At 40.4% G+C, this 25490-nt stretch overlaps 1 protein-coding gene across 11 annotated transcripts in view; it reads left to right on the top strand.

The window, feature by feature from the left end:
• Nucleotides 1–25490, top strand: part of gphnb (gephyrin b) — a 305397-nt gene that overhangs the window by 72460 nt on the left and 207447 nt on the right. For all 11 annotated transcript variants that reach the window (XM_034162748.1, XM_034162754.1, XM_034162758.1 and 8 more), the window contains exon 2: nt 21844–21922. In XM_034162748.1, the coding sequence (XP_034018639.1) occupies nt 21844–21922 (79 nt within the window). The remainder of the gene's footprint in view (nt 1–21843; nt 21923–25490) is intronic.

Below are 25490 nucleotides of genomic sequence, written 5' to 3' on the forward strand. Positions count from 1 at the left end.
TCGGCTAAGAGCTAGTAGCTACGCTAAGCTAGCGGATTCCTAAAAACACGCAAAGTGAATAATGTGTAAATAATTTAGAGGTGATTCAGCAGAATGAGTGCTTTAGTTAAGGCACGTAAAGATTACACTGGGAAACAAATCGTAATCTAGATAACTAGATCAATCTAACTGCGCAGATTAAACAGCTAACAGATACAGAAAAACACCGCTGTGCTCCGGAACAGGAAGTGATACAATACCGCAGTGAGAGCCAACCACCAGTAGAGGCAAGCAAGAGCTCCTCTTGCTTGCCTCTACTTGCTTGCAATGGATTCAGACACCACTATGGTTCTGTTGCTGTTAGATCTTAGTGCTGCATTTGATACCGTGGCTCATCATATTCTACTCAATAGGCTGGAGAATCATTTTGGGATTACTGGGAATGCCCTTGCATGGTTGACATCATACCTGACCAGTTGTTCTCAGTGTGGTTGGACAATAACACTACCTCTAACCTTAATGACATGAAATTTGAGGTTCCACAGGGGTCCGTCTTAGGCCCCCTGCCTTTGTCCCTTATATAGCACCCCTTGGGCACATATTGCGGCACTTTCATAGTTATGCTGATGACACTCAGCTGATAACTGCTGGTAATCTCATCCACATAAATGGTAAATGGACCGCATTTATATAGCGTTTTTCCATCTGCATCAGACGCTCAAAGCGCTTTACAATTATGCCTCACATTCAGGGTGCTGCTATACAAGGCGCTCACTACATAGCAATAGGGGATTAAATAGGGGAGCAATAGGGGATTAAAGGCCTTGCCCAAGGGCCCTTAGTGCTTTACCAGTCAGGCAGGGATTTGAACCCATGATCTTCTGGACTCAAGCACAACACCTTAACCACTAGACCATCACCTCCCATGTTCTGTGGAATGATCTCCCTGCCTCAATAAAACAGACAGATTCTGTAGAGACTTTCAAGTCTAGACTTAAGACGCACCTATTTTCCCTTTCGTATGGCTAGCATATTGGCATCGTATGTTACTATGCTTTTTACCCTTTTAAATTAATTTTATTAGGAAATGGAGTGGGCCGTGGCCTCAACTTTATCTAAATTCTGGGTCTTTTAGTGAAGGTTAAGGCTAGTGGCCAGCTGTAACCTTAGTACTTCTGTTTTTCTTGTTGCTTAATGTTGACAAATTATACTGCATTTGTTGACTTTCTGATGCCTGATTGTGATCTTTCTCTCTGTTTGAGGTGCGGCTCCATCCAGAGATGGGAGTTGTGTCTACATCTGCAAGCCTCCCGTCCTGTGCACAAGCATGGACTCCCAAAATTTCCTGTATATTCATTTGTAAATTGTGTTGGTAGCATGGCCCAAGCAGTGGGTCACCCCTTTGAGTCTGGTCTGCTTGAGTTTTCTTCCTCAAATCATCAAGGGGAGTTTTTCCTTCCCACTGTTGCCTGTGTGCTTGCTCTGGGGGTTGTTAAGGTTAGACCTTACTTGTGTGAAGTGTCTTGAGGCAACTTTGTTGTGATTTGGCGCTATATAAATGAAAATAAATTGAAATTGAAACCAGCCTTATCATTCAGATTCATTCTGATTAATATTCGGAAAGGGGTGTGGTGGATTGTCGAGCCCTTTCAATCCATTGGTTTCACTGGGTAAAGAAAATACACAGACGGGGAAGAAAGTGGGGGATGCTGATGGGGAATGTGGGTGTGGGGTCGGATATAGAGGTGGGAGGGACCGTGATGTAGAATACAAGATGGAATAGTAATGCAGAACGGCGCGGGGTGCTGGAGTCAAGGTGCCTGTTCGCATGCTGCTGTAAATTATCTCTGGAACTTTTCTCTGCGGCTTCATTAGTAAGTGTCTTTTCAATATTTATGGTCGTGTTAATAAAACATCAATACGAGAGGCCTTTGTGGAGAGCTGCAGGCTGTAGGGTGCTGCAGTCTCTGGCTTCTTACTGATATTCGGATGATAGAGATATTCAGGTGACTGCTTTGCAGAGTACGCCGAGTCACTGAGAGCTGGCTAACTGGGGTGAAGCAGACAGATGGTTTTTAGACCTACACGTCCTATATAGGCCCTGAGCACCATTGCTACTGGAATCATTCGGTCACTCGACCAAGCTTGTTTGGTGATGCTGATGTCTTTGCAGGGGAACGTAGGTCCGAGTTTTAATGTAAGGGTGCAACACTTGGATGCTAACCAGAGACCCAAGATGATGCAAAATAAGTTTACTACTCAGTCTCCTTGGAGCATCCTTGGTTACCAATCGATTGACTTTGTGTCAAACAAGTGGTTACTTAGGGAGACATAAATAAGGAATATAGGGGTTATTTTTTATTTTAGTGATTTCTCTAGATAATAATCGGCCAATTAATCGATTAGTTGTTATTGCAGTAAAATGTCAGAAAATTGGGAAAATGTCATTTAACGTTTTCCAGAGCCCAAGATGATGCCTTCATATGTCTTCTTTTGTACACAACTCAGAGGTATTCAATTTTTTTGCAAGAGAGAAGCATGGAAAGTAGTCAGATAAACCAGAAAATATTCTTATTTATGAAGTTTAAATCAGAGATTTTGGATATAAAAAACACTCAAAACAATTGATTGGGTAACAAAATGGTTGTTGATTATTTAATAGTTGATTAATAATCGATTATTAATCATTGCCATTCTAGAGCCATCTAGGTCCATTGTCGTTGGGGGACCATCCCACTAGTCCAAAGGTTCATGTCAATAAATGAATATATTTTGATGCCACGTTTCAGTAGGCTGTGCTACTAGCTGTATACGTACATGTGCTTTTCATTTCAATTAAAAAGATGTTTCTGTCATCTGTGGTGCGAGAGTGAATGTTAGTTTAAAATAAACACATCACTTTGTTTTTAACTTTGCTGGTTTTAAAGATGCACCGTACAATGTAAATGTCATACACAGTATTCTGTAATTAAGACTTTGGCATTTAATTGGACTAATAACTGTCACCATCTTGTTGGTAGGCTGGCAATACAACTCCTTTGTTTGTTTGTTTTTGTTTTTTACACACCTTTTCTGCAGTTTTAATTCTGTTTTAGTGAATGATCTGTTGAAATTGGGCAGGCCTGTTAGCATGGTGCTACAACTGTTGTATTGTCAATCTGAAGCTATTGCACACAAATAATGTTACAACTGCAAGGGTAAGCCTTTTATAAATGTACAAACTGGGTAGGTGCTCATAAACTATTTTAACAGGCTCATTTCTGAGCCAGCAGCATGCTAACCAGTTAAGCTAGCATGGAGAGACATTACGGCAACAGGGCCTTTTGGTCTCGCTTAGTTTGTGTAGCTACTAGCTACTATATGAATGTTTTAGTCCAAGCCAGTTTTGTGAAAATGATATCAATTTGGTTTGACAGCAGCGAGGTAGAATATTGTAAGATGTACACTGGCATGCTAATGTAATAGCTGCTGCTATGAGCCAGCATGGAGGACGCTGTAATCATTCAGTGACAGTAACTTGCTAGTAGCATGTTGATTGATTGATTTAATTGAAGCAATTATATTAATATTTTTGCATATTGTGTTACAACAGCCTGCAGATTATATTATGTCTTCATAGACCAGTTTATACTTTGGCTGGGTACAGTGTTATAAAATTAGCTGATGTCTCATGGCTAATTAATACGATGTCCTCCGCCATTTTGACATTTCTTTATTAGGTTCAGCAATGTGACAACAATTTCCCTTCATGCTCTTCAAACTGTAGTAAGAAAGCGTGATGGCTAAAGTCTGCACAATATTAACATGTTTTGTCTCAGCCTGTTTTATATGTCTCTGAAACTTTACCGAAGTTTTAGCTTTGAATTTTAGACTTTACCCAAGAGTTTTTCCTGCCTACATGCTCGTGTCTTTGCGGTTATCACTCTATTAAAGGACTGAGAATTAATGGTTCTCTGATGAGGATAAAAGTATTGTTAGCAAATTACTTTACAACATGTCTCTCGCCTCAGTTAAATTGGTTTGTGTTTTTGTGTCCTATGGGAGGTGGGGACGACAGAGTAGGTAGCTCAGTAGTATTCACAGTTTTAGAGTATCCCAGAATCCTTTGCACACTGGGCAGGGAGGTTTGATAATGGCTCAGCTTAACGCTAACTTTAACATTGAAAATGACATAGACATTCTAACGCGATAGCATTGTCCCGTTTTTAAGTTATAATCAACTGTTTCAGAAGACCATACAGGTCGGTTTAACATGAAAAGGTAAATATTACTCAGACATATGCTCTTTAGGGGTTTATCTGGGAAAATTAAGATAAAGCGAAATAAAACAAAGAACCACGAAGCAACGAGTTGAAGATCGAAGCACTGCTTCATTGGTTCAAGGTTCAAAGCAAAGTCGCACTGCAGAAACGGTTGATTATACAGACCTGCTGCAGGGTCTGTAATCAATGTAGAGAAATGATCATATTCCTGACAAACACCCCCAAAAACAATGGCCACTCTGAAGGACCGATAAGGGAATCGTTAAGCAAAAAGGCTGTTGAATGTCGATGGATCGAATCATATCTAAAGGATACCTGAAAAGAACCGGTTCCTGACACACAACCCTAACAGCAATATTTTTTTTATTTTTTTTTTTTTTTTTTTTATAAAAATCACATTAAAGACTCATAATTATCTTAGTTAAACACCTAAATACATATTTTGGTTGAACTCGCCTCCATAACGACGCAATGTTGCAAACAAGTTGCCGCCAACACTTGTTTACGCTGACAACGAAATCTCAACTTCCCCGGCAAGAACGTGATTACATGCAAGATTTGACACTGTAAAGGCATCAATAGGACGTGGGCTACCAGTGTGTGGACCTAGTTCTACTCCTGGTCATGCTACCTGACTGTGTCCTTAGACAAGACCCTGACCTGCTAAACTTAGCTGTCAGTGGGTTCCGGCACTGGCTGGGGAAGTACTTGCAATGAAGGCCCATCCCATTCAGGGGAAGTCGTAGACTCTCATACACATCACAATGCAGAATCTAGGGAAAAGCACCCATGGGCCTGAGGGCATATATTGGACTTGCTCACCTATTCTCGGGGCCTCCGATCTATAATATGTCCTCAACCCTTCCTCTTTATCATTTTTTTCTTGAGTATTCCCAGACCTACTTCCCTCTTCCCTCAGATTTACATTCAAACTCACCCACTGGCAAGAGCATGTCCATCTTCTGCTTTTTATTTGCATTGCCTAAAACAAGTTGTCTGTCCAGGGATTTGAAGAACGGGATAGTTGGAAAAAGCCTGGCCCGATGAGGAACCTTGGCTCCCCTATCTGGGACACATTTGAAAAAAACAGCAGTTTCTCCCCGTGTCTTTTCTCACTCTGGCACATCTGAGAGCACTGTGGGGAGCGGGCTATGTTGCGCTGTGTTGTTTTGTTCTTGGCTCAGCATAAATATTGGATTTTATCCCAGATCTGCTGGAGTATGTTTGGATTTCAGATGGTATATACCCACACAAATGAGCTGCAATTCTCCGGTGTAGTAAGCACTGGTCATTAGGATGATAATGTAATTATTAATTATTAGGCCAAGCGTAGTTTTCTGGGTGGTTTCCTTGGAAATGTTCCGCGGCGGCCTCTGTACTAGCAGGTGGCGTGTCGCACGGATTCCATTATGTGTCCACGACAGTTTGGATCAGACTTCAAATGAATGAAAATCAAGCCATTGTTTGGCTCCACTCTTAACGGATGTAAACAGCATTTTCGAGACTTATCTAGAAACAGTTTTGTGTAGCGGAGATGCTTTGAAATGGAACCAAATGATTCATTTCCAAATTTTCTGCCCCCCAAAACTGCTACCACCACCACTGCACACACACACACGCCTTCCTGGCCAGTTACAGTAAGCCCGAGGATCTCTGGGTACGTTCCTGAGAGTGATTCCCCACACGTGTGGGCATTCATCTCCATCACAGCATGATTGAGATAGCGGGTAATGATCAGCTAGCACGTCGGTGTGAGAATTTGTGAGTAATTGTGTGCGCCTTGCTGCTGGGTGTGTCTTTGATGATGGTTGCTGCTGCTTACCCTACTGCTCCTCACAGAATTAACAAGGTTGCTAAGATACGGTGGTCATATATTAGATTAGATTATCTGCTGCTTTTGCTGTTACTATATTTTACCCAGCACCACGAAGCCTTTATTTATTTGGAAATTTACCTTGCCATGGAATGATGATGATGGTATATTGGTTGCAATAGTGTTCCTCTCCTCTCCTGGCTTGGAGGGAGGTTTTTATTAAGAAAAAGCGCCCAGTCAGATGTCTGCTCCACTCCATTACAATCCCGAGGCGGATCCATACTTCCATTCATCATTAAGCCTATTTAATCCTAGGCCTGGGGCCCAGTGTTTGCATTTAACCCAGAACATGCCAGTAAAATAGGAGACAGGAGGGCCAGTGATATCATTTCATCGAGGTTGATTAGTGTGCAGAGGCGTTGTCCCTCCACCAACAGATGTCAGTGCTTTCCAGTGTTTGACCACCATAGTAGCTTCTCCACAGGTGCCATTGGTGCTTCTCATAGAAGAAAGAATATAAGAACAGAATATTACAGAATATATTTGAATCCAACCCCTGACACAGGAGGACTTTAAAGCCTTTTGTACATTGATCTTTTTTTTCTGACTACTTTATTAAACAAGGGGCAAGGAAACGGACCACTTTCATGTACCATCTTGTTCTGACTATCACAACCCTGATGGTAATGCAACCCCCCCCCCCCCCCTTTTTGCAAGGCATATTTTTAAGAAGACGTTCTATAAACCAGGGCCCATATTCACAAAGCATCTCAGAGTCCTCTCAGAAAGCTCCCAACTTAGCCTAAACATTCCTAGCAAGGAATCTTAGTCTATGAGTGATTCAGGAAGTTTCTGAGAGCGACTCTGAGCAAGGAGTGGGCCATGTTCTCAACTATGTGCTTATTAGAACCACAGTAAGCTTTTCTGATTGTTACAGTTTTTACGATGTGGGCTTGCCATCTGCTAACATTACATTGTGTCACAATGCATCTATTGGCTGCTTGAGAGTTGTTTGATGACTCTGCTGTATTTATAACCCTGCCCTTTAAAATTTGTGAAATAACTTTCTGGTTTAGCACCTCACTTTTGAGGTGCTGTCTTGTCAGGACAATGTCATGCAGCAGTGTAAACTACTTAGAGGGATGGGTGTCTTCAGTCCTGGGAAAGAAAGTGTTTTCACCTGTATTTGGTGACACCTACTGTTTTGGATGTATATGATGTAAAAAGTCTAGATCCTGAATATAAGACACCAGTATTTTTTCAGATGTCTCAGCAAGGAGTAAAAAAGCAGACTATCATTTGGGCAATATGATAGTTAGTTTGTTAGAAAGGTGTGACCATGCATGTGGACCAAATAATAGTGATCAATCAAAAAAAATTCATTCATGACATGCCTGAAAGGAGAAATTTCCACCAAGTGGGACCTCAGTGCAATTCACTTAGGGTGGAAGTGAAAATTGAAGCAGTGGGCCAAATACTTGACCACATGTGGTTTCCTATGGATCGGTTACCTTTAGAATGCGCTATGACTCGATGTAGTGCCTCAGTCAGATTTGTTGAGAAATGATAGTAGTTTATCATGTCGGGGAGGCTCATCAGGATCAGACCAGTTGAGGCTTAGTGATATCACTGATATTAGAAGTTGCCATTGTGCCATATATTATATATAATTATAATATAAACACAGTACTTCTGTCCAATGAGGACCACCAAAGAATATCACCATATGAAAGTCAACCAAACAAAAGAAAAGGTACGCCAGTGTAGCATTTTGGTTCCTGAACCAAAGAAACTCAAGGTGTGAAAGTACTCTTACCTGAAAGGACAATCACATTATTTAGTGGAACTTCACTTGATGTCCATAACCCTCATGACAGAAAGACCACTATGCTTATTATTAAAGAGTTGCAGTGTCATAATGATAGATAAGCACTGTCGTAATTGGACTGGGGCTGAATTTGGCACAAGTAACTGGAGAATTTCTGTCTTTCGCCAGTGATTTATAGAGCAGATCCACGTGTGTGTGTGTGTGTGTGTGTGTGTGTGTGTGTGTGTGTGTGTGTGTGGTGTGTGTGTGTGTGTGTGTGTGTGTGTGTGTGTGTGTGTGTGTGTGCACTATGACTGTCTGGAACAAATGATGTGTGTCTCAGTTATTTTGTTCTGTAAATCTTGTTATATTAATGCATTAGTGTTTGTGTGAAAGGACTTATCAGGAAAAACCCAATTAGTGTGGGATCCCCAAGAGACGGTGAGCACAAACTGCTCTGTATTCTGGCAATGACCGAAATGACTACTGCTTTCTGAAGGACACGCGGCACATGGGCAGTTAGCATGCCAGCTAACTCAGCTACTGCAATACACAAGTATAAGAAGAAGCGGGTTCGATATAAGCCCTTAGGCCCATTGGTGTTGGTGCCATCTTGTAGCATGAAACGAATGAGAGTTGACTCATTTGATGGGACCCGGTCCAATGCAGGTTACTTTCCCAGCCAAGTCTGTACCCATTTACAGCTGGGTGGACTGGGGTGTTGTAGTTGAGGTGTGTTGTCTGAAGACACAAACAGATGGCATAAAAAAAGAATCAAACCCACATCTACAGACTGGTAACCCAACTCCTTACTTTCTCCACATTAAAGATCAACACAGCTAGCTCAGTAGTTACCGCTGAGCCGACAGATGTGACTGAAATTCCAGAGAAGCCTGCATAAAGTGTGTATTGTTGAGAAAAGAGTCTCAGTCAAACAGGAAAGTAACAGAAATAAAACTGATAAACCATGTGCCTGGAGATGGTGCCAGATATTTTCATTAATACTGCAAATGGCTGTTGGCTAATTCAAAACTCTACTTTGAAAAGTTTTGAAACCTTTGAAATACACGTTTCAAATATTGTTTCAGATTCTGCATGAAAAGGAAGACAACAATCTGACCCAACCTACACATCAGAACGGGAAAGTAAAAGTAAATTAGAGAAGTAGATAGAACGTGTGACTGGCGATGGTGCCCAAAAGTTTTGCCATTGCTGCAAATTACACATGGCTAACTTGAAACACTGCTTCTAAAATGTTTGAAACATTTGACAATCTATGATTTGAGCTGTTTTTGTTTTGTTTTTTCAGAGTGCATGAAAAGGCAGTCATCACAATACAAGATGAAATATACAGCGGAACGGGAAAGTAAAGTAAATTAAAGAAGTAGATAGACGTTGTGACTGGGGATGGTGCCAGAACGTTTTGCCATTGCTGGAAATTACACGTGGCTAACTTGAACACTGCTTCTAAAATGTTTGAAACCTTTGACAATCTATGATTTGAGCTTTTGTTTTCAGAGTGCATGAAAAGGCAGTCATCACAATATGAGATGAAATATACACCAGAACGGGAAAGTAAAACCAGAATTATAGCATAGAGAGACCTTGTGACTGGAAACGGTGCCAAAAATTTGAAATGGTACTGCAGATTTGCAATAGCTACAAACAAATTTTTCCATTCTCCTCAAGAATACTGTATTGCACCAATTAAAAGTTTACAAATGTTTAAAAATTGGATACTTTATATTTTGCATAGATATTACCACACGGCAGATTCTACACACACCCCATGACATCATTGGTCATTCTCCTAAAGTTTCCTTACTTACATTGCAGGGAACAGTTGGGGGGGGGACTGTATCTGAATAGAGTATCAACCAGGTGTAGACGCTGTCATTCCTCTTTTGCTGTGACATACCAAGTTCATTTAAATCAACGTACAATTTATAGAATTAAAATAGACATTTTAATTGACTTAATCCAAGAATTATTTGCTATCCTCACTGTTTTAACCAAACTGATTATGTTTGGCTGCCTTAACTGTTTGTCTAAGGCTGGGGATACCCTTAAAATACTCTAGACCAGCCACTTGAAAAACAAAAGTAATGGCTTAAATTCGACTCTTGTTTCACAGAATAACAGCACAAGATGTTGGTATTCCCGAGTGTGATCCAGTCTAAACTGTAAGAATGCCCAGCCAAAGCTCCGTATTTTGTGAGGGGGGGGGGCGGGAGGGGGGTGTTCAACTGCCTAGAAGAATCTACCTTTGCCTTGTTTTTTAGTGTATGTATGATAGGACGAGCACCGTCAGAGGTGGGACACATGACTGCAGAATCTTGATCGGCACGGCCAGTTTGTCGTGACCTGAGAACAAATTGATGCTTTTCCAGAATCAGGCTGCGAGTCTGAATCACTTGGAAGGTTTGCGCCCACGTAGGCGGTTGCAGGACGAGCCGCACATTCACCTGGAGAACGGCGCACGGGCGGGGCTTGGGCAGTGGGAGGAAACAGCTTCATGAACACTCTCCCCATCTTACTCCCTTTTCTCTCTTGTACATTAATATTCCTTTGAAGCTCGTTTTCGCCGCAGCCAGATCGCTGTCCCCTTCGCGCCTTCTCGCTGTCGTCGTGATTCGCACGCTCTGTTTCTCTTCACTGCCATTGTTTTCAAGGAGGGATCGCTTTCCCACCGTCTGTGCTAACCGCTGCAGCGGGCGGGGGGGGGTGCATTTGTTACCTTTACAGAGGAGGACTTCCTCCTGTTGAGTGCGCGTGGCCCGCCGTGGATGTCCGCACACAACGAGGGGTGGCGGATAGCAATGCCTTTGACAGAGCGTGTTGATTGGTTCAGAATGGTTGCTGCCTCTTGTAGGAGAGAGGAGCAGCTATTTTAGATCAAGGGGTAGCTCGCAGAGAACGACTGTGGAGGGCGGCGTGCGTGTTTGTAAGGAATACTGCAGTCTAGAAGGAAGTTCCCTCTTCCTACACATGCCTACACACACATGCACTATGCAGCAGTGGCCCTCTAAAACCAGGGTAGGGTACTCCATCATCCTCCATCCCCCGTTTCTCTCCTTCTCTCCTGCTCCCCCTGCAATCCCCTCTGGTGCGATTTCTGAACTGGCTCGGTGTGCAAATGTCAGCACTCTCGCATTTGTGTGCATGAGCCGAAAGCAACGTCCTGCACCCTCCGTTCGCCCGGCCCCACCAGCACTCCTTTTCCCCTCATCACCCCTTCCTCTCTCTCCTGTATCAGCTCCTCTATGACTTATGTTCCTTACATTTGTTTTCACATTTCCGCACCTGAGGATCCTTCTGGTGTCACCCATCGGGGTCACCGTAACCTCGCGCCTCCCCTCTGCGCCTTGCGGCTCGTGGCACTTCATTCAAGGAATATCTTGACATTTCCAGTCTTGTGTACAAGTGGCGCATGAGGATTTTGGGGGATTAAATTCGTTGCACCATCGCCCGCAGTGTTTGAGTTTTATGTCTATTTTTGGGCCGTGGCATGTCCGCTCTTGTTTGGCCCCGTCAGAGGATGAAACATTTTGTCCCTCTTGTCATCCTCCTTGCCTCTCTCTCTCTCTCTCTCTTTAAAAATTTTCCCATCTTGTCGCCTTCCTCCCCGTCTCACTCTCTCCGTCTGTGATCACTATGATGACTCATGTAGTGTGCACCTGCTCTGCAGTCGAGGGGCCGCAGTGGTTTTAGAAGCTGATGTTGGAGACAATGATGGCTTGGCTAAACATTGGCTCCTCGTGATCAAAAAGTAAAGACGTCCGTGGTGACGAGTTGCATATTTGCAACACACTCGAGAAGCAAGGCATGATGTGGAAGACAGTGCGGCATTTTCACAAAGTCAAACGCGTCTTGTTAAATTTCAACATGACGACAAATTGTAGCTTTGCACATTTGTCGTCCCCTGAATACCAATTTTCATCCCTGGATTTTGTTATTTTGGGGGTTTTGTTTTTTCAATGCTTTTAACACAAAATTTAAATCCTGGTTCAAAATACTAGCAACGTACATCCTAGTGTATGGAATTGACTGTAGCCTTGAAGTGTTCTGTCCAACAGGTGGCAGTCTTCAACAGGTGGCTGCACAGTATGTGTTATCTGTTCTTCATGTGGACTCAAATATTCAAAACATGAATGTTTCAAAGTTTCCAAATGTTTAAGAGCAGAATTTTGACTTTGCCCCAAGAACCTGTGAACTGTGTGGTTTGGTCCATTGTTCAGTTCCTGTTTAATTTTTCATTTGTGTAAATCCTCTCATATCTGGCAATGTGGCGGGCATCATAACCCCCCCTGGATGCTACTATTGATTATTATTATTAAAAGGAGAACGCGAAAAAATCTTATCATGCTAAAGCCTTTATTGTTACATCGTCTTTCAAATAAAGGATGTCAGCAGCTTGTTGTCTGGCACGTCTTGGATTAATGTTTCCCTCAGCTTGGATGCCCTTTCTCTTTTATCCTGCAGCAGCTCTTCTTTTTCTTCACAGTTTTGAATAATATAACTTTTTCATTCTTTTCATTTGCTTTTCCAGTTCTTCTTCCTTCTCTTCAGCTGTACTTCATTTTAACACACCAAAAACTTTCCTTTGATTTTCCTATTTATGTATGTTTTCTTGTCATTTTGAAGGTCTGAAATGAAGCAAAAATATATTTTTTTAAACATTGGTCACAAAATACATCAAAAATGTAAGGAGCTTTTAAAATTGATAGAAAAATAATTCTGATTATTTTAGGATGCAAATGTAACAATTGGACCATATTATATTATATACAGTAACACTCCTTCACGGAAATCCTACTTTTCACATACGACTTCATCACTCATTGCATCAAAGTCACAATCACTGATCATATATCTTTTGTCTGCATCAACAAAGAGCCTATAAATTTCAAATTGGATGGAATCATAAAAATAATAGATGTGGAAAAGGGCAGTATAGTTATATAAGGCCACAGTTGTTGGCAGTAAAAAAAAAAAAATTAAGTTTAAATAATAGCAACTGTTGTTTTCAGAAATTATGGGTTCCAGTTTTTAAGGAAAGTTTTACACTTTTATTGTAAACAATCTTCCGAACAGACCGTGATTTTTTTTATTTTTTTTTTATAACTTTAATATCAAGTCACCATGATGCCAAATCACAATCTGTAATCTTTGCAATTGAGCCACAGTTCACACCGTGGAAAAATGTAGGACTGATTTAATATTAACGTGTTGATGCAGCTTTTGGACACGTAAGAGATCAAAACAGTGCGCTATTGACGCGTGCCACGCAAGCTGATGACTACTGCAAAAGCAGTCATTTGTGGTGGACCCGCAGATCGCGTGATATGTTTTTTGGGACACATTTTTTAAAAAGTGGAAATCCGCATTTCCGCAGAACACTTACATGTCTGTTAATGTCCAGGAGCTGTGTCTCTGAACTTCTTTTTTTAAAATTTGTCTCTGAACTTCTGTTGACATCTTCACAGACAAAAAAATAATAAATCCGTATCGCCTCATCCACATGTCCACACAGGTGTAGCCTGCTGTCACTGCGTGCACGGGGTTTGTTGCAGGCCGGAAGCATTAGACTAATTTCCACAGTGGTCCTCAGAAAAATAAATAATAAAAAGAGAAAATACAATAAATCTAGTTCGTGCAATGACTCCATGGCCAAACAACACACATCCAGTGTGCACAGCTGGACTGTGTGTGCACAGCTTGTCCACCCATTAAAACGTAATTCCATTAGGTGGCGCAGCTCCTCCAGGATGCACAGGGCATCATGGTCCTTTGTAAGCGCTCCGATGAAAATTCAGTTTAATCCATAATGTAGGGTATCGGTTACAGCTCACAAACCCAGGACATAACACCACTCTTGAAGTCACTCTTGAGTCTTGAAATTTTTGTGCATCACCAAGCAGTCGGCAGGAAATTTTTTTTTAAAAGTGCCCAGGGTGAATTTTCTTCAGAGTCTGCCATTTTTTCAGTACTTGGTGGATATGTAAACCAGAGGTGGGACGAAGTCAACGTCAAGTCATTCTCAAGTCATGAATCGGCAAGTCTAAAGTCCCTAGTCACAAGTCTCAAGTCACCTTGCAAACAATTGGTGGCCATTATGACTGAGACTTGACTTGAGACTTGTGATTAGGGACTTGAGATTTGCCGATTCATGACTTGAGAGTGAATTTGCTGGTGACCTTGTCCCACCTCTGCCGTAAACCAATAAATCCAATAACTATGGTGTAAGTGGAGAGAGTATAGTATATAAGTTGGTGAGTGTATTGGTACAACTTAAATACTGCATACACTGAAATGGTGAGTGACTAGATATTAGTAGTGAATATACCATACTATTGGCTGACGTTTTCAATAATTTTTGTTTATTTTTGTTTGGTTATTGCTGAAGTGAAGTACCATGCCATTGGTCTAAGTTTTCCAAAAGAACTGGTCCTATGTATTCCAATGAAAAAAATTGCAATGCAAATCAGTGGCATTAAACAGGAAGATGTCCTCCCTCCCCCTTATAGTCAATTTCTGTGTTGTGTTCTCTTTCTTCCTTTGAAGCCCAAAAGTGAAAATGGTACCTGCTTTTTTACTGTTGTCTTGAGTCATGGATTCTTTCACTGGAATCTATGGGTTCTGGGGAATTCACTTTGGCAACAGAATGTAAACAAAACGACATGACCCCAATCTGGCTTTCAAGTCATAACAATGAGGGGTGTCCCTGTAATGGATGACAGCATTCTGAACAGTTTGAGTTTCAATCTGCTAGAAAAAAGGCTAATTCTGCCAAATGTATGTAGAATTATTTGCTGTAACTTTGGCGAATGATCCTGAAAGTGTCATTGGTTCTGTTTGGCAACAAATGTGAGGGGTTTGTCACTCAGAAAGGGTCAAATTGTGAAATTCTGTGATTCTTGAAGTGTCTGACTTTTGCAGTGGAAGTATGTGGACTGTCAGTGGGAGCAAAAAATTTTGAGCTGCCTCTGTAGGTGTGGGTGCAGAAACCTTAACAGGGTTAGATACAGTATATACAGATTGATGTTGGAGCTCTTAAAAATTAATCTTAAAGTTGTTACAAAATCATCATTCTATAGCCAAGTGGCCTCTCTGTGCGTGTGTCCGTGCGTACGTATGTATGGCTTTGATCAACAGAAACCGGGGCAGCTGACATTTGCCGTTTGGTAGGATTATGTATTTGGGTCAAGGATGAACACTGTGAAAACAGAAAGTTGATAGGACAAATATTTTTTGAGAAATTGGCTATTTTAGTTAAACAGTAAACAATGGACGTTGTGCTGCAATGCACCAAGGGAAATCAGGATTTTGGGTTTTAAATGTTATTGTGGTTCATGTTAGTTAACAGTGTTGTTAGTGTTATTGATTTATTGTTGTAGTTCAATTGGTTTAGTCAGTTTAGTTAAGTGTCATGTTGCAGGCATCATGAGTGAAAAGACTATTGCTTTTGATGTCTTCCACCTCTGTCTCTCTTCTGTATGGCTAAAAATAGAAGCACCTGATTTCGACAGAATGCGGAAAAGACAAAAAGCTCCATGCGTATGTGCGTGCATGTTTGATCACAGACAAACTGAGGAGAGCTGACAATTTACCACCTTTACAAAATTTCAGCTGCTTCTTTAATAAACACTACCTACAGCCTGTGGATCAATGTGCTAGTTATGCACAGGCAATGCGCTAGTTAAAAATACTTGGGTTCTTTTGGCTGAAAATATGGACAGTTCCATTGGTATACACTTTAGTGGTTTTTCACTGAACCCAAGAGTACAGAATTATGAATAGTTGGCAAATTTTTCCCAAAATTTTTCAAAGGCCCATAACTGAAAATATGACCTGTGCTGAAAGCCTTGAGTCACTTGGGTCTGCTGGGAAATGAGACTGCAATCTTGCAAAATTGTGTATATATCTGTGGAAATGCCTTCTTGGCTAAAATGAATTTTCCAGAAAATATTAAGTTCCAAGTGCTGAAAAATATTAAATTCTCAAAATTCAACCAAAATATTTTACTTTCTTTTTAGTCCCAAATAATAAATACAATAAATACATAAATTTTGAAAAAAAAGATGAGTGTTACAAGCCTCTGAAAGAACATGAAATGCCTCAGTGATGAAGGTTTTCCATGAATCACCGGATTTTCAGTTGTGGAGTACTCCGGTATTTGTACCGGGCATTGTTGTGTAGACATGGCGAATTGTCTACCGGTACTTACAAATCAAATTAATGATAATAGCTAGCTATGATAAAAGGTAGCTTAGCCGCCGTTAGTTTCCCTCTGGCAGATCCCGAGCAGCCGGGAAAGCAGGCCGACTGGGTGACTGTGAGGAGGAAGCGTAGCCCTAAACAGAAGCCCTGTGTACACCGCCAACCTGTTCACATTTCTAACCGTTTTTCCCCACTCGGCGACACACCCGCCGAGGATCAAACTCTGGTTATTGGCGACTCTGTTTTGAGAAATGTGAAGTTAGCGACACCAGCAACCATAGTCAATTGTCTTCCGGGGACCAGAGCAGGCGACATTGAAGGAAATTTGAAACTGCTGGCTAAGGCTAAGCGTAAATTTGGTAAGATTGTAATTCACGTCAGCAGTATTGACACCCGGTTACGCCAATCGGAGGTCACTAAAATTAACATTGAATCGGTGTGTAACTTTGCAAAAACAATGTCGGACTCTGTAGTTTTCTCTGGGCCCCTCCCCAATCGGACTGGGAGTGACATGTTTAGCCGCATGTTCTCCTTGAATTGCTGGCTGTCTGATTGGTGTCCAAAAAATGAGGTGGGCTTCATAGATAATTGGCAAAGCTTCTGGGGAAAACCTGGTCTTGTTAGGAGAGACGGCATCCATCCCACTTTGGATGGAGCAGCTCTCATTTCTAGAAATCTGGCCAATTTTCTTAAATCCTCCAAACCGTGACTATCCAGGGTTGGGACCAGGAAGCAGAGTTGTAGTCTTACACACCTCTCTGCAGCTTCTCTCCCCTGCCATCCCTCATTACCCCATCCCGTAGAGACGGTGCCTGCTCCCAGACCACCAATAACCAGCAAAAATCTATTTAAGCATAAAAATTCAAAAAGAAAAAATAATATAGCACCTTCATCTGCACCACAGACTAAAACAGTTAAATGTGGTCTATTAAACATTAGGTCTCTCTCTTCTAAGTCCCTGTTAGTAAATGATATAATAATTGATCAACATATTGATTATTCTGCCTTACAGAAACCTGGTTACAGCAGGATGAATATGTTAGTTTAAATGAGTCAACACCCCGAGTCACACTAACTGCCAGAATGCTCGTAGCACGGGCCGAGGCAGAGGATTAGCAGCAATCTTCCATTCCAGCTTATTAATTAATCAAAAACCCAGACAGAGCTTTAATTCATTTGAAAGCTTGACTCTTAGTCTTGTCCATCCAAATTGGAAGTCCCAAAAACCAGTTTTATTTGTTATTATCTATCGTCCACCTGGTCGTTACTGTGAGTTTCTCTGTGAATTTTCAGACCTTTAGTCTGACTTAGTGCTTAGCTCAGATAAGATAATTATAGTGGGCGATTGTAACATCCACACAGATGCTGAGAATGACAGCATCAACACTGCATTTAATCTATTATTAGACTCAATTGGCTTTGCTCAAAATGTAAATGAGTCCACCCACCACTTTAATCATATCTTAGATCTTGTTCTGACTTATGGTATGGAAATTGAAGACTTAACAGTATTCCCTGAAAACTCCCTTCTGTCTGATCATTTCTTAATAACATTTACATTTACTCTGATGGACTACCCAGCAGTGGGGAATAAGATTCATTACACTAGAAGTCTTTCAGAAAGCGCTGTAACTAGGTTTAAGGATATGATTCCTTCTTTATGTTCTCTAATGCCATATACCAACACAGTGCAGAGTAGCTACCTAAACTCTGTAAGTGAGATAGAGTATCTCATCAATAGTTTTCCATCCTCATTGAAGACAACTTTGGATGATGTAGCTCCTCTGAAAAAGAGAGCTTTAAATCAGAAGTGCCTGACTCCATGGTATAACTCACAAACTCGCAGCTTAAAGCAGAAACTCGTAAGTTGGAGAGGAGTTGGTCTCACTAATTTAGAAGATCTTCACTTAGCCTGGAAAAAGAGTCTGTTGCTCATAAAAAAGCCCTCCGTAAAGCTAGGACATCTTACTACTCATCACTAATTGAAGAAAATAAGAACAACCCCAGGTTTCTTTTCAGCACTGTAGCCAGGCTGACAAAGAGTCAGAGCTCTATTGAGCCGAGTATTCCATTAACTTTAACTAGTAATGACTTCATGACTTTTTTTGCTAATAAAATTTTAACTGTTAGAGAAAAAATTACTCAAACCATCCCAAAGACGTATCGTTATCTTTGGCTGCTTTCAGTGATGCCGGTATTTGGTTAGACTCTTTCTCTCCGATTGTTCTGTCTGAGTTATTTTCATTAGTTACTTCATCCAAACCATCAACATGTCTATTAGACCCCATTCCTACCAGGCTGCTCAAGGAAGCCCTACCATTATTTAATGCTTCGATCTTAAATATGATCAATCTATTTATTAGTTGGCTATGTACCACAGGCTTTTAAGGTGGCAGTAATTAAACCATTAAACCATTAAAAAGCCATCACTTGACCCAGCTATCTTAGCTAATTATAGGCCAATCTCCAACCTTCCTTTTCTCTCAAAAATTCTTGAAAAGGTAGTTGTAATACAGCTAACTGATTATCTGCAGAGGAATGGTCTATTTGAATAGTTTCAGTCAGGTTTTAGAATTCATCATAGTACAGAAACAGCATTAGTGAAGGTTACAAATGATCTTCTTATGGTCTCAGACAGTGGACCTCTAGTACCTCTAGTACCCTGACCTCTAGTAATACTGTGAGAAATCTTGGAGTCATTTTTGATCAGGATATGTCATTCAAAGCGCATATTAAACAAATATGTAGGACTGCTTTTTTGCATTTACGCAATATCTCTAAAATTAGAAAGGTCTTGTCTCAGAGTGATGCTGAAAAACTAATTCATGCATTTATTTCCTCTAGGCTGGACTATTGTAATTCATTATTATCAGGTTGTCCTAAAAGTTCCCTGAAAAGCCTTCAGTTAATTCAAAATGCTGCAGCTAGAGTACTGACAGGGACTAGAAGGAGAGAGCATATCTCACCCATATTGGCCTCTCTTCATTGGCTTCCTGTTAATTCTAGAATAGAATTTAAAATTCTTCTTCTTACTTATAAGGTTTTGAATAATCAGGTCCCATCTTATCTTAGGGACCTCGTAGTACCATATTACCCCAATAGAGCGCTTCGCTCTCAGACTGCAGGCTTACTTGTAGTTCCTAGGGTTTGTAAGAGTAGAATGGGAGGCAGAGCCTTCAGCTTTCAGGCTCCTCTCCTGTGGAACCAGCTCCCAATTCAGATCAGGGAGACAGACACCCTCTCTACTTTTAAGATTAGGCTTAAAACTTTCATTTTTGCTAAAGCTTATAGTTAGGGCTGGATCAGGTGACCCTGAACCATCCCTTAGTTATGCTGCTATAGACTTAGACTGCTGGGGGGTTCCCATGATGCACTGAGTGTTTCTTTCTCTTTTTGCTCTGTATGCACCACTCTGCATTTAATCATTAGTGATTGATCTCTGCTCCCCTCCACAGCACGTCTTTTTCCTGGTTCTCTCCCTCAGCCCCAACCAGTCCCAGCAGAAGACTGCCCCTCCCTGAGCCTGGTTCTGCTGGAGGTTTCTTCCTGTTAAAAGGGAGTTTTTCCTTCCCACTGTCGCCAAGTGCTTGCTCACAGGGGGTCGTTTTGACCGTTGGGGTTTTTACGTAATTATTGTATGGCCTTGCCTTACAATATAAAGCGCCTTGGGGCAACTGTTTGTTGTGATTTGGCGCTATATAAATAAAATTGATTGATTGATTGATAATGCTGCCTGTGCTCAGCATATGCAGTCATGTAACTGTGGATAGTGCTAACAGTTACTGTTACATTTAAAAAGGAAAGCATGGTAATGTACAATTGAGGACATAAATTCTTCACTTTTCCCTTCTGCACATATTCCTTTTTATCAAACAACACATGTTAAGCCAATTACAATTTCAACTTGATGTCCATATCAATTTATACTGTCATTAACAAATATATTTATTTATAACTTTATTATTGCCCAGGTCTCCCTTGCAAAAGAGATCAGTTTCAATGGGACTAACCTGGTAATAAAGGTAAAAAAAAAAAAGGTAGTTTTTCTCACTATGCCAGCTTTTACTGGATTAACAGTTTACACACTATGAAGAATGTCTCTTTAAACAGCATGGAAGATCCCAGAAAATTATGGAATTCTTTATAGGGCCACATGATTAGCTGAAAAAGTATTATTGTGATTATTGTGGAAAGTACTGCAATTTCAATTTGCCACTGTGATATAGTACATATTAGAATCGACCGATTATCTGTGCCAGTTATTGGCCAGGCCAATATACAGTATGTAGTGCATCCTGAAAGTATTCACGGACTTCACTTTTTTCACATTTTGTTATGTTACAGCCATATTCCAAAATGGATGAAATTTCTTTCTCTCTCTCTCAAAATTCTACACACAGTACCCCATAATGACTATGTGAAAACAGTTGAGAGTGCTGTGAATACTTTCTGTATGTGTAAAATTTGGGGCTGACCTGTTATCAGCCTGGCCAATTATTGGTGCTGATAACCAGTTGACCTCTAGTGCATATACATTGTTGAATTCTATTTCACTCGTTGGCGCAAAAGCAGTGTGAAGTGTATTTTCCAGTGTGGCTAAGGACTACACTGGAAATAAGCGCCTTTCCACTTTCGTGTGTTGTCCTGGTTTTTTTAATGTCATATGTACATGTTCTCTTTGTATGATTCATTATTAGCCAAATAAACAAACAAACAAACAAAAAATTTAACATATATATTTAAAGACTCGTTTAACGTATAAAACAAATTGGTGGTATTTATGCATGATGCAGAGATTTTCAAATTTTTGAACTTTTCTAGGCTTTTGGAATGGGGTATTTTAATAATAATAATTTTAATATTCTAATTTGAACAGACACCAGTATTTGAAAGCTAAACAAGAGGAAATGTGCTAATTTTGTGACACGAGTATAAATTATCCAATACGAAGAATTTTAAAAATGATTTAATTGGGCTTGATTCCGATTGCTTCACTCGGCTCGGGGCATCCTTCATAATAATGAATAATGTGGTGATTGAATTCATTGAAACTGCATTGAGAAATGTTGATGTTTTCTTCTGATCAGGTTTTTATCATCATCTTGCTCATCATCAACAACTGTCATTGTGTTGAGATTGCGATTCCAGAAAGAATCCTGTTTTTCCTGCTTTTTGTTATTTGAAAAAAATACTGAAAACCTGAATAATCAGGTTTTTAGTATAATTGAAGTTTGTTCTACTTCGTTAATTATTTAACAAAACAGAGCAAAGTTCAATTATTATTATTATTTTATGTTTCAAACTTGATTTTCTGTTGAACTATGAAGGGGAAAAATTATCAATTGTTTTTTGTTTGTATTTTTTTTAATCAAAAGTCTGAGTTACCTCAAACTTTTGCACATTGCTCAGATTTCTTTGATTTATCTGTGTGCACATGAAGTCAAACTGTAGAAAATGTCCAAACATCAGTGGTGTTTTCAGTGATAAATCTGATTTGGAGCTCCGTGGTTCATTTTACATTCTTTTTTACTCTTGCAGACTTAGTCAGTGAATTGATACAAGATTACATATTTGGGGAAATGTTATGTCAGTTTTTGTAAAGCATAATCTCTTTCATTTGTGATCTCAGGTTTGTTTGACGTACGCGTACATGTACATTCTGGTCTGTGTATGATGTAATAATAGCACTGAAGGATGAAACCATTTTTTTTTTCTTTTTCCTCTTTCTGCACCTTCCCTGCCCCTTGTCTTTATGCATCCAGTAAGCGACAGCTGTTTTCAAAACCTTGCAGAGGACCGCAGTGGCGTGAACCTCAAGGATCTTGTCCATGATCCCTCCCTGTAAGTACTTTCTTGTTTTTGTTTCCGGACAATTCAACCCGTAGACAGAAATGTTGAACTAAAGCATTCTGTGTTTTCTACATGTAAAAGTGATTCTCAACGTCAGTCCTCATGTACGCTTCTCCTGCATAGCTTAATTTACGGTTTAATGGCATCTGCAGGAGGGCGTGCGTGTGCGCATACATGAGTTTTTGACAGCAGAAGTTAGCTTTAAGTTAGCGGCCGTTAGTGTGCATGCTGACATCCGAGAAATGTCTTGTACATCACTCCAGGGGTGTCATTAATTTACAAAAACAGCATTTTCAGTTTTAGAAGTGTTTATTTCTCGCTAGCTTTTACATAATATATGAGAAAGAGGTTATATTTACACACAAATGAAATGGAGTTTGCGGCTAGCTAGACCAGCCTGCAACGTCACCACGCTAATGTCCACGAAATGTCTTATATGTCACTCCAGAGGTGTTATCAGGCTACAAAAACAGTGTTTTTAGTTTTAGAAGTGTTTATTTCTCACTAGCTCTTACATAATATATGACAGGTTATATTTACAGACAAACAAATGGAGTTTGCAGGTAGCTAGACCAGCCTGCAACATCACCACGCTAATGTCCACGAAATGTCTTGTAAGTCACTCTAGAGATGTTATCAGGTTCCAAAAACAGTGTTTTCAGTTTTAAGAGTGTTTATTTCTCACTAGCTCTTACATAATATATGACAAAGAGGTTATATTTACAGACAAACAAAATGGAGTTTGCAGGTAGCTAGACCAGCCTGCAATGTCATCATGCTAATGTCTGTGAAATGTCTTGTAAGTCACTCCATAGGTGTTAGCAGGTTCCAAAATCTGTTTTCAGTTTTAGAAGTGATTATTTCTCGCTAACTTTACATAATACATGACAAAGAGGTTATATTTACACACAAACGAAATGGAGTTTGGAGATAGCTAGACCAACCACTGATGCACATGTGTCAGCTCGTGCACAAAAACAGTCATGTATTGGGAATTGTTCCTACTCCGGTGTATTCAGCAATTCGGTTACACCCGTGTAAGGAGATATAAAGTCCTGTAATAGGTAACATGATTTTGGTCTGTTTAAAAAAATCTGGCCTGATTTCCTCAATTTTGAAATCGGGCCAGGCATTGATCCAATACTTAACACGGGGAGACCACCCTAAGACCTTTAAACAACCACCTGATAGTAATTACATGCGATCACAACAAACACATTTCATGATGGACTTTAATGTACAGTTGAAATACATTCAGTGTCTTGTTTTTAAACTTTTGTACCATCATGTCGGTCAGGACCTTCTTGAAAAAGAGATGATACATCTCAAGAGGCTTAACTCAAACATTTAAAACATACTGTTAATGAACTGTTGATCTGGTGCCGGGCAGCACGGTGGCTTTTTGTTTAGCACTGTTGCCTCCCAGCAAGAAGGTCATGAGATCAGTTCCCACCTGTGACCTTTCTGTGTGAAGTTTGCATGTTCTCCCTGTGTTTGCGTGGGTTCCCTCTGGGTGGTCCGGCTTCCTCCCACATCCAAAGACATGCAGGTTAAGTGGAGACTGTTAACTTTAAATTGTCCGTAGGTATGTGCGGGCGTGAGTGTTTGTCTACAGGGTGACCCAGGAAAAAAGAAAAACAAATCCATAAAAATTTTAATAAATCCCACAAAACTTCAGTCTGTGTACAGTCATTCCCCAAAGTTTCAGTTATCTTGGTCACTTTGCATAAAAGTCATGTTCTTTCCAAATTATGCTCCAAATGGTATGATTTGTTGGCAAAATAAGCTTTCAAGCAAAATGTCTTTCCCTTGGTTGACCAAGACATTTTGGGGAAGACTGTTGTTCCAGTCGTCTTTTGCCAAATGTGGAATTGCAACTGGGAGAAAGTATAATTGACCCTCAGCCTGCATGTATCACACATTGCCTTCTGAAGGCCCCATCAGCCGGTGGATTGAACAAACTGTGACCCCGGTATGAGTCACCCTGTGGTACCGGGCATGTTGTGTACTTTTACATAATGTTTATTTTGAGGCTGGCGAGCACTGTGTACCGAGTGTAGGTGACAGACACAAGGAGTGCAAGGCAGGCTCGTGTCATGTCATGTGCATCATGATAGCCAGAGCGTGAGAGTGGTTTGGAACCCATCACACACTTATGTGTTTGTACAGCAAGGGAAAGAAATCCAGGGCCCAGCTCACACAAAGCAAGTGTCATTGATAGTTTCAAACCGGCACAGTTCTTATTTTCACACCCATTGCTCTCCTTCTTTAAATTATAGGTGCATTTTCACTCATTTGTGTGATCAGGCATGGTGATGGCGCATTGGTCGTGAGGCAGCAGAAAGTGATCTCGCCATAGAAACTCCAAAATCCATCTACACACAATGAAACCGAATTGAAAATGGCAATTAAATTAAAGCAAACACAAACAGAAAAAACAAACAAACCTTACTGCTTTATTTCTTCCCCTCAAGGTGCTTTGGTGGCTTTTTTCTGATCATTCACTGGGCCATGTTGCATTCAGGTCCATTACCTCTCCAGAAAACTTCTCACTGAGTAACAGTACACCAGCTTCTAACGCTCTTAAAGGGGATTACAAATGACAGTCAGATTCATGTTAAGCCCAAAACACATCCATGACTAATTAATGGGCTTTTTACATACTCTGCCCTACTTTATATTCACATTACACAAACTGTAAATAACACACTGGGGTTAGTTTATGTACTTTAGATGATGTGCTATATTGTAGCTCATCAACATAGGGCCTTTAAAGTTGTTGCATATTGGTGTTGGCACTTTGGGCGCACATGATCGTGTGTTTATCCAAGTATTTCATTGCCTTTAAGAAGAGCTGCACATTTAAAAATGTCCTGTTTAAATTGTAAAGTAAACCAAGGTGGTGATGAGGAAGATATGCTCAGAGACCCATTGGCGTTCGTGTTTATCCTCGGACCCGTTACCCTGAAGTGGATGTTAATGTACAACTCCCACTGGATGGTCTGACACAACTTACCTCCTCAGTCAATGCTGGTATGTAATTTACAGCTGGGTGGACTGTGACAACACAGATGAAGTGTGTTTTTGCCCAAGGACATAGACAAGTAGCATGTATGGGATTAAGTCCACTACAAGCTAATATTAACACTTCTATCCAGGCCAGATTTTTATTTTTTATTTCATTTTTAATGATCCAGATTAAAGATAATGTCAACAAAACAAAAAATAGAAAATACACCAAATTTGTGCTGTGGTGAACACAGACTGAGATGGTCGTGGCCTCTGTGGCCATTAATAATTCTGTTATGCTGACCTCCACGCATCAGTCAAAACACCTGTAATATACTTTTCTTATAGATTTAACTGGCTATAAAGTAATTTCCACAAGACATAACTTAACAGTCATGGAAATGGCTGTGATTCTTTTGTGTGAACAATCGGACATTTGCACTGCATGCACGTTCGTTTGAGCCCAAAACAACAAAGGCACTGATTCATTTATTTATTTATTTTATGTAAAACTGTAGGAATTTTTGAGTACTTCTCAAATCTGCAAAGG

Source organism: Thalassophryne amazonica, chromosome 21, assembly GCF_902500255.1.
Source record: "Thalassophryne amazonica chromosome 21, fThaAma1.1, whole genome shotgun sequence".
NCBI classification, from domain to species: Eukaryota; Metazoa; Chordata; class Actinopteri; order Batrachoidiformes; family Batrachoididae; genus Thalassophryne; species Thalassophryne amazonica.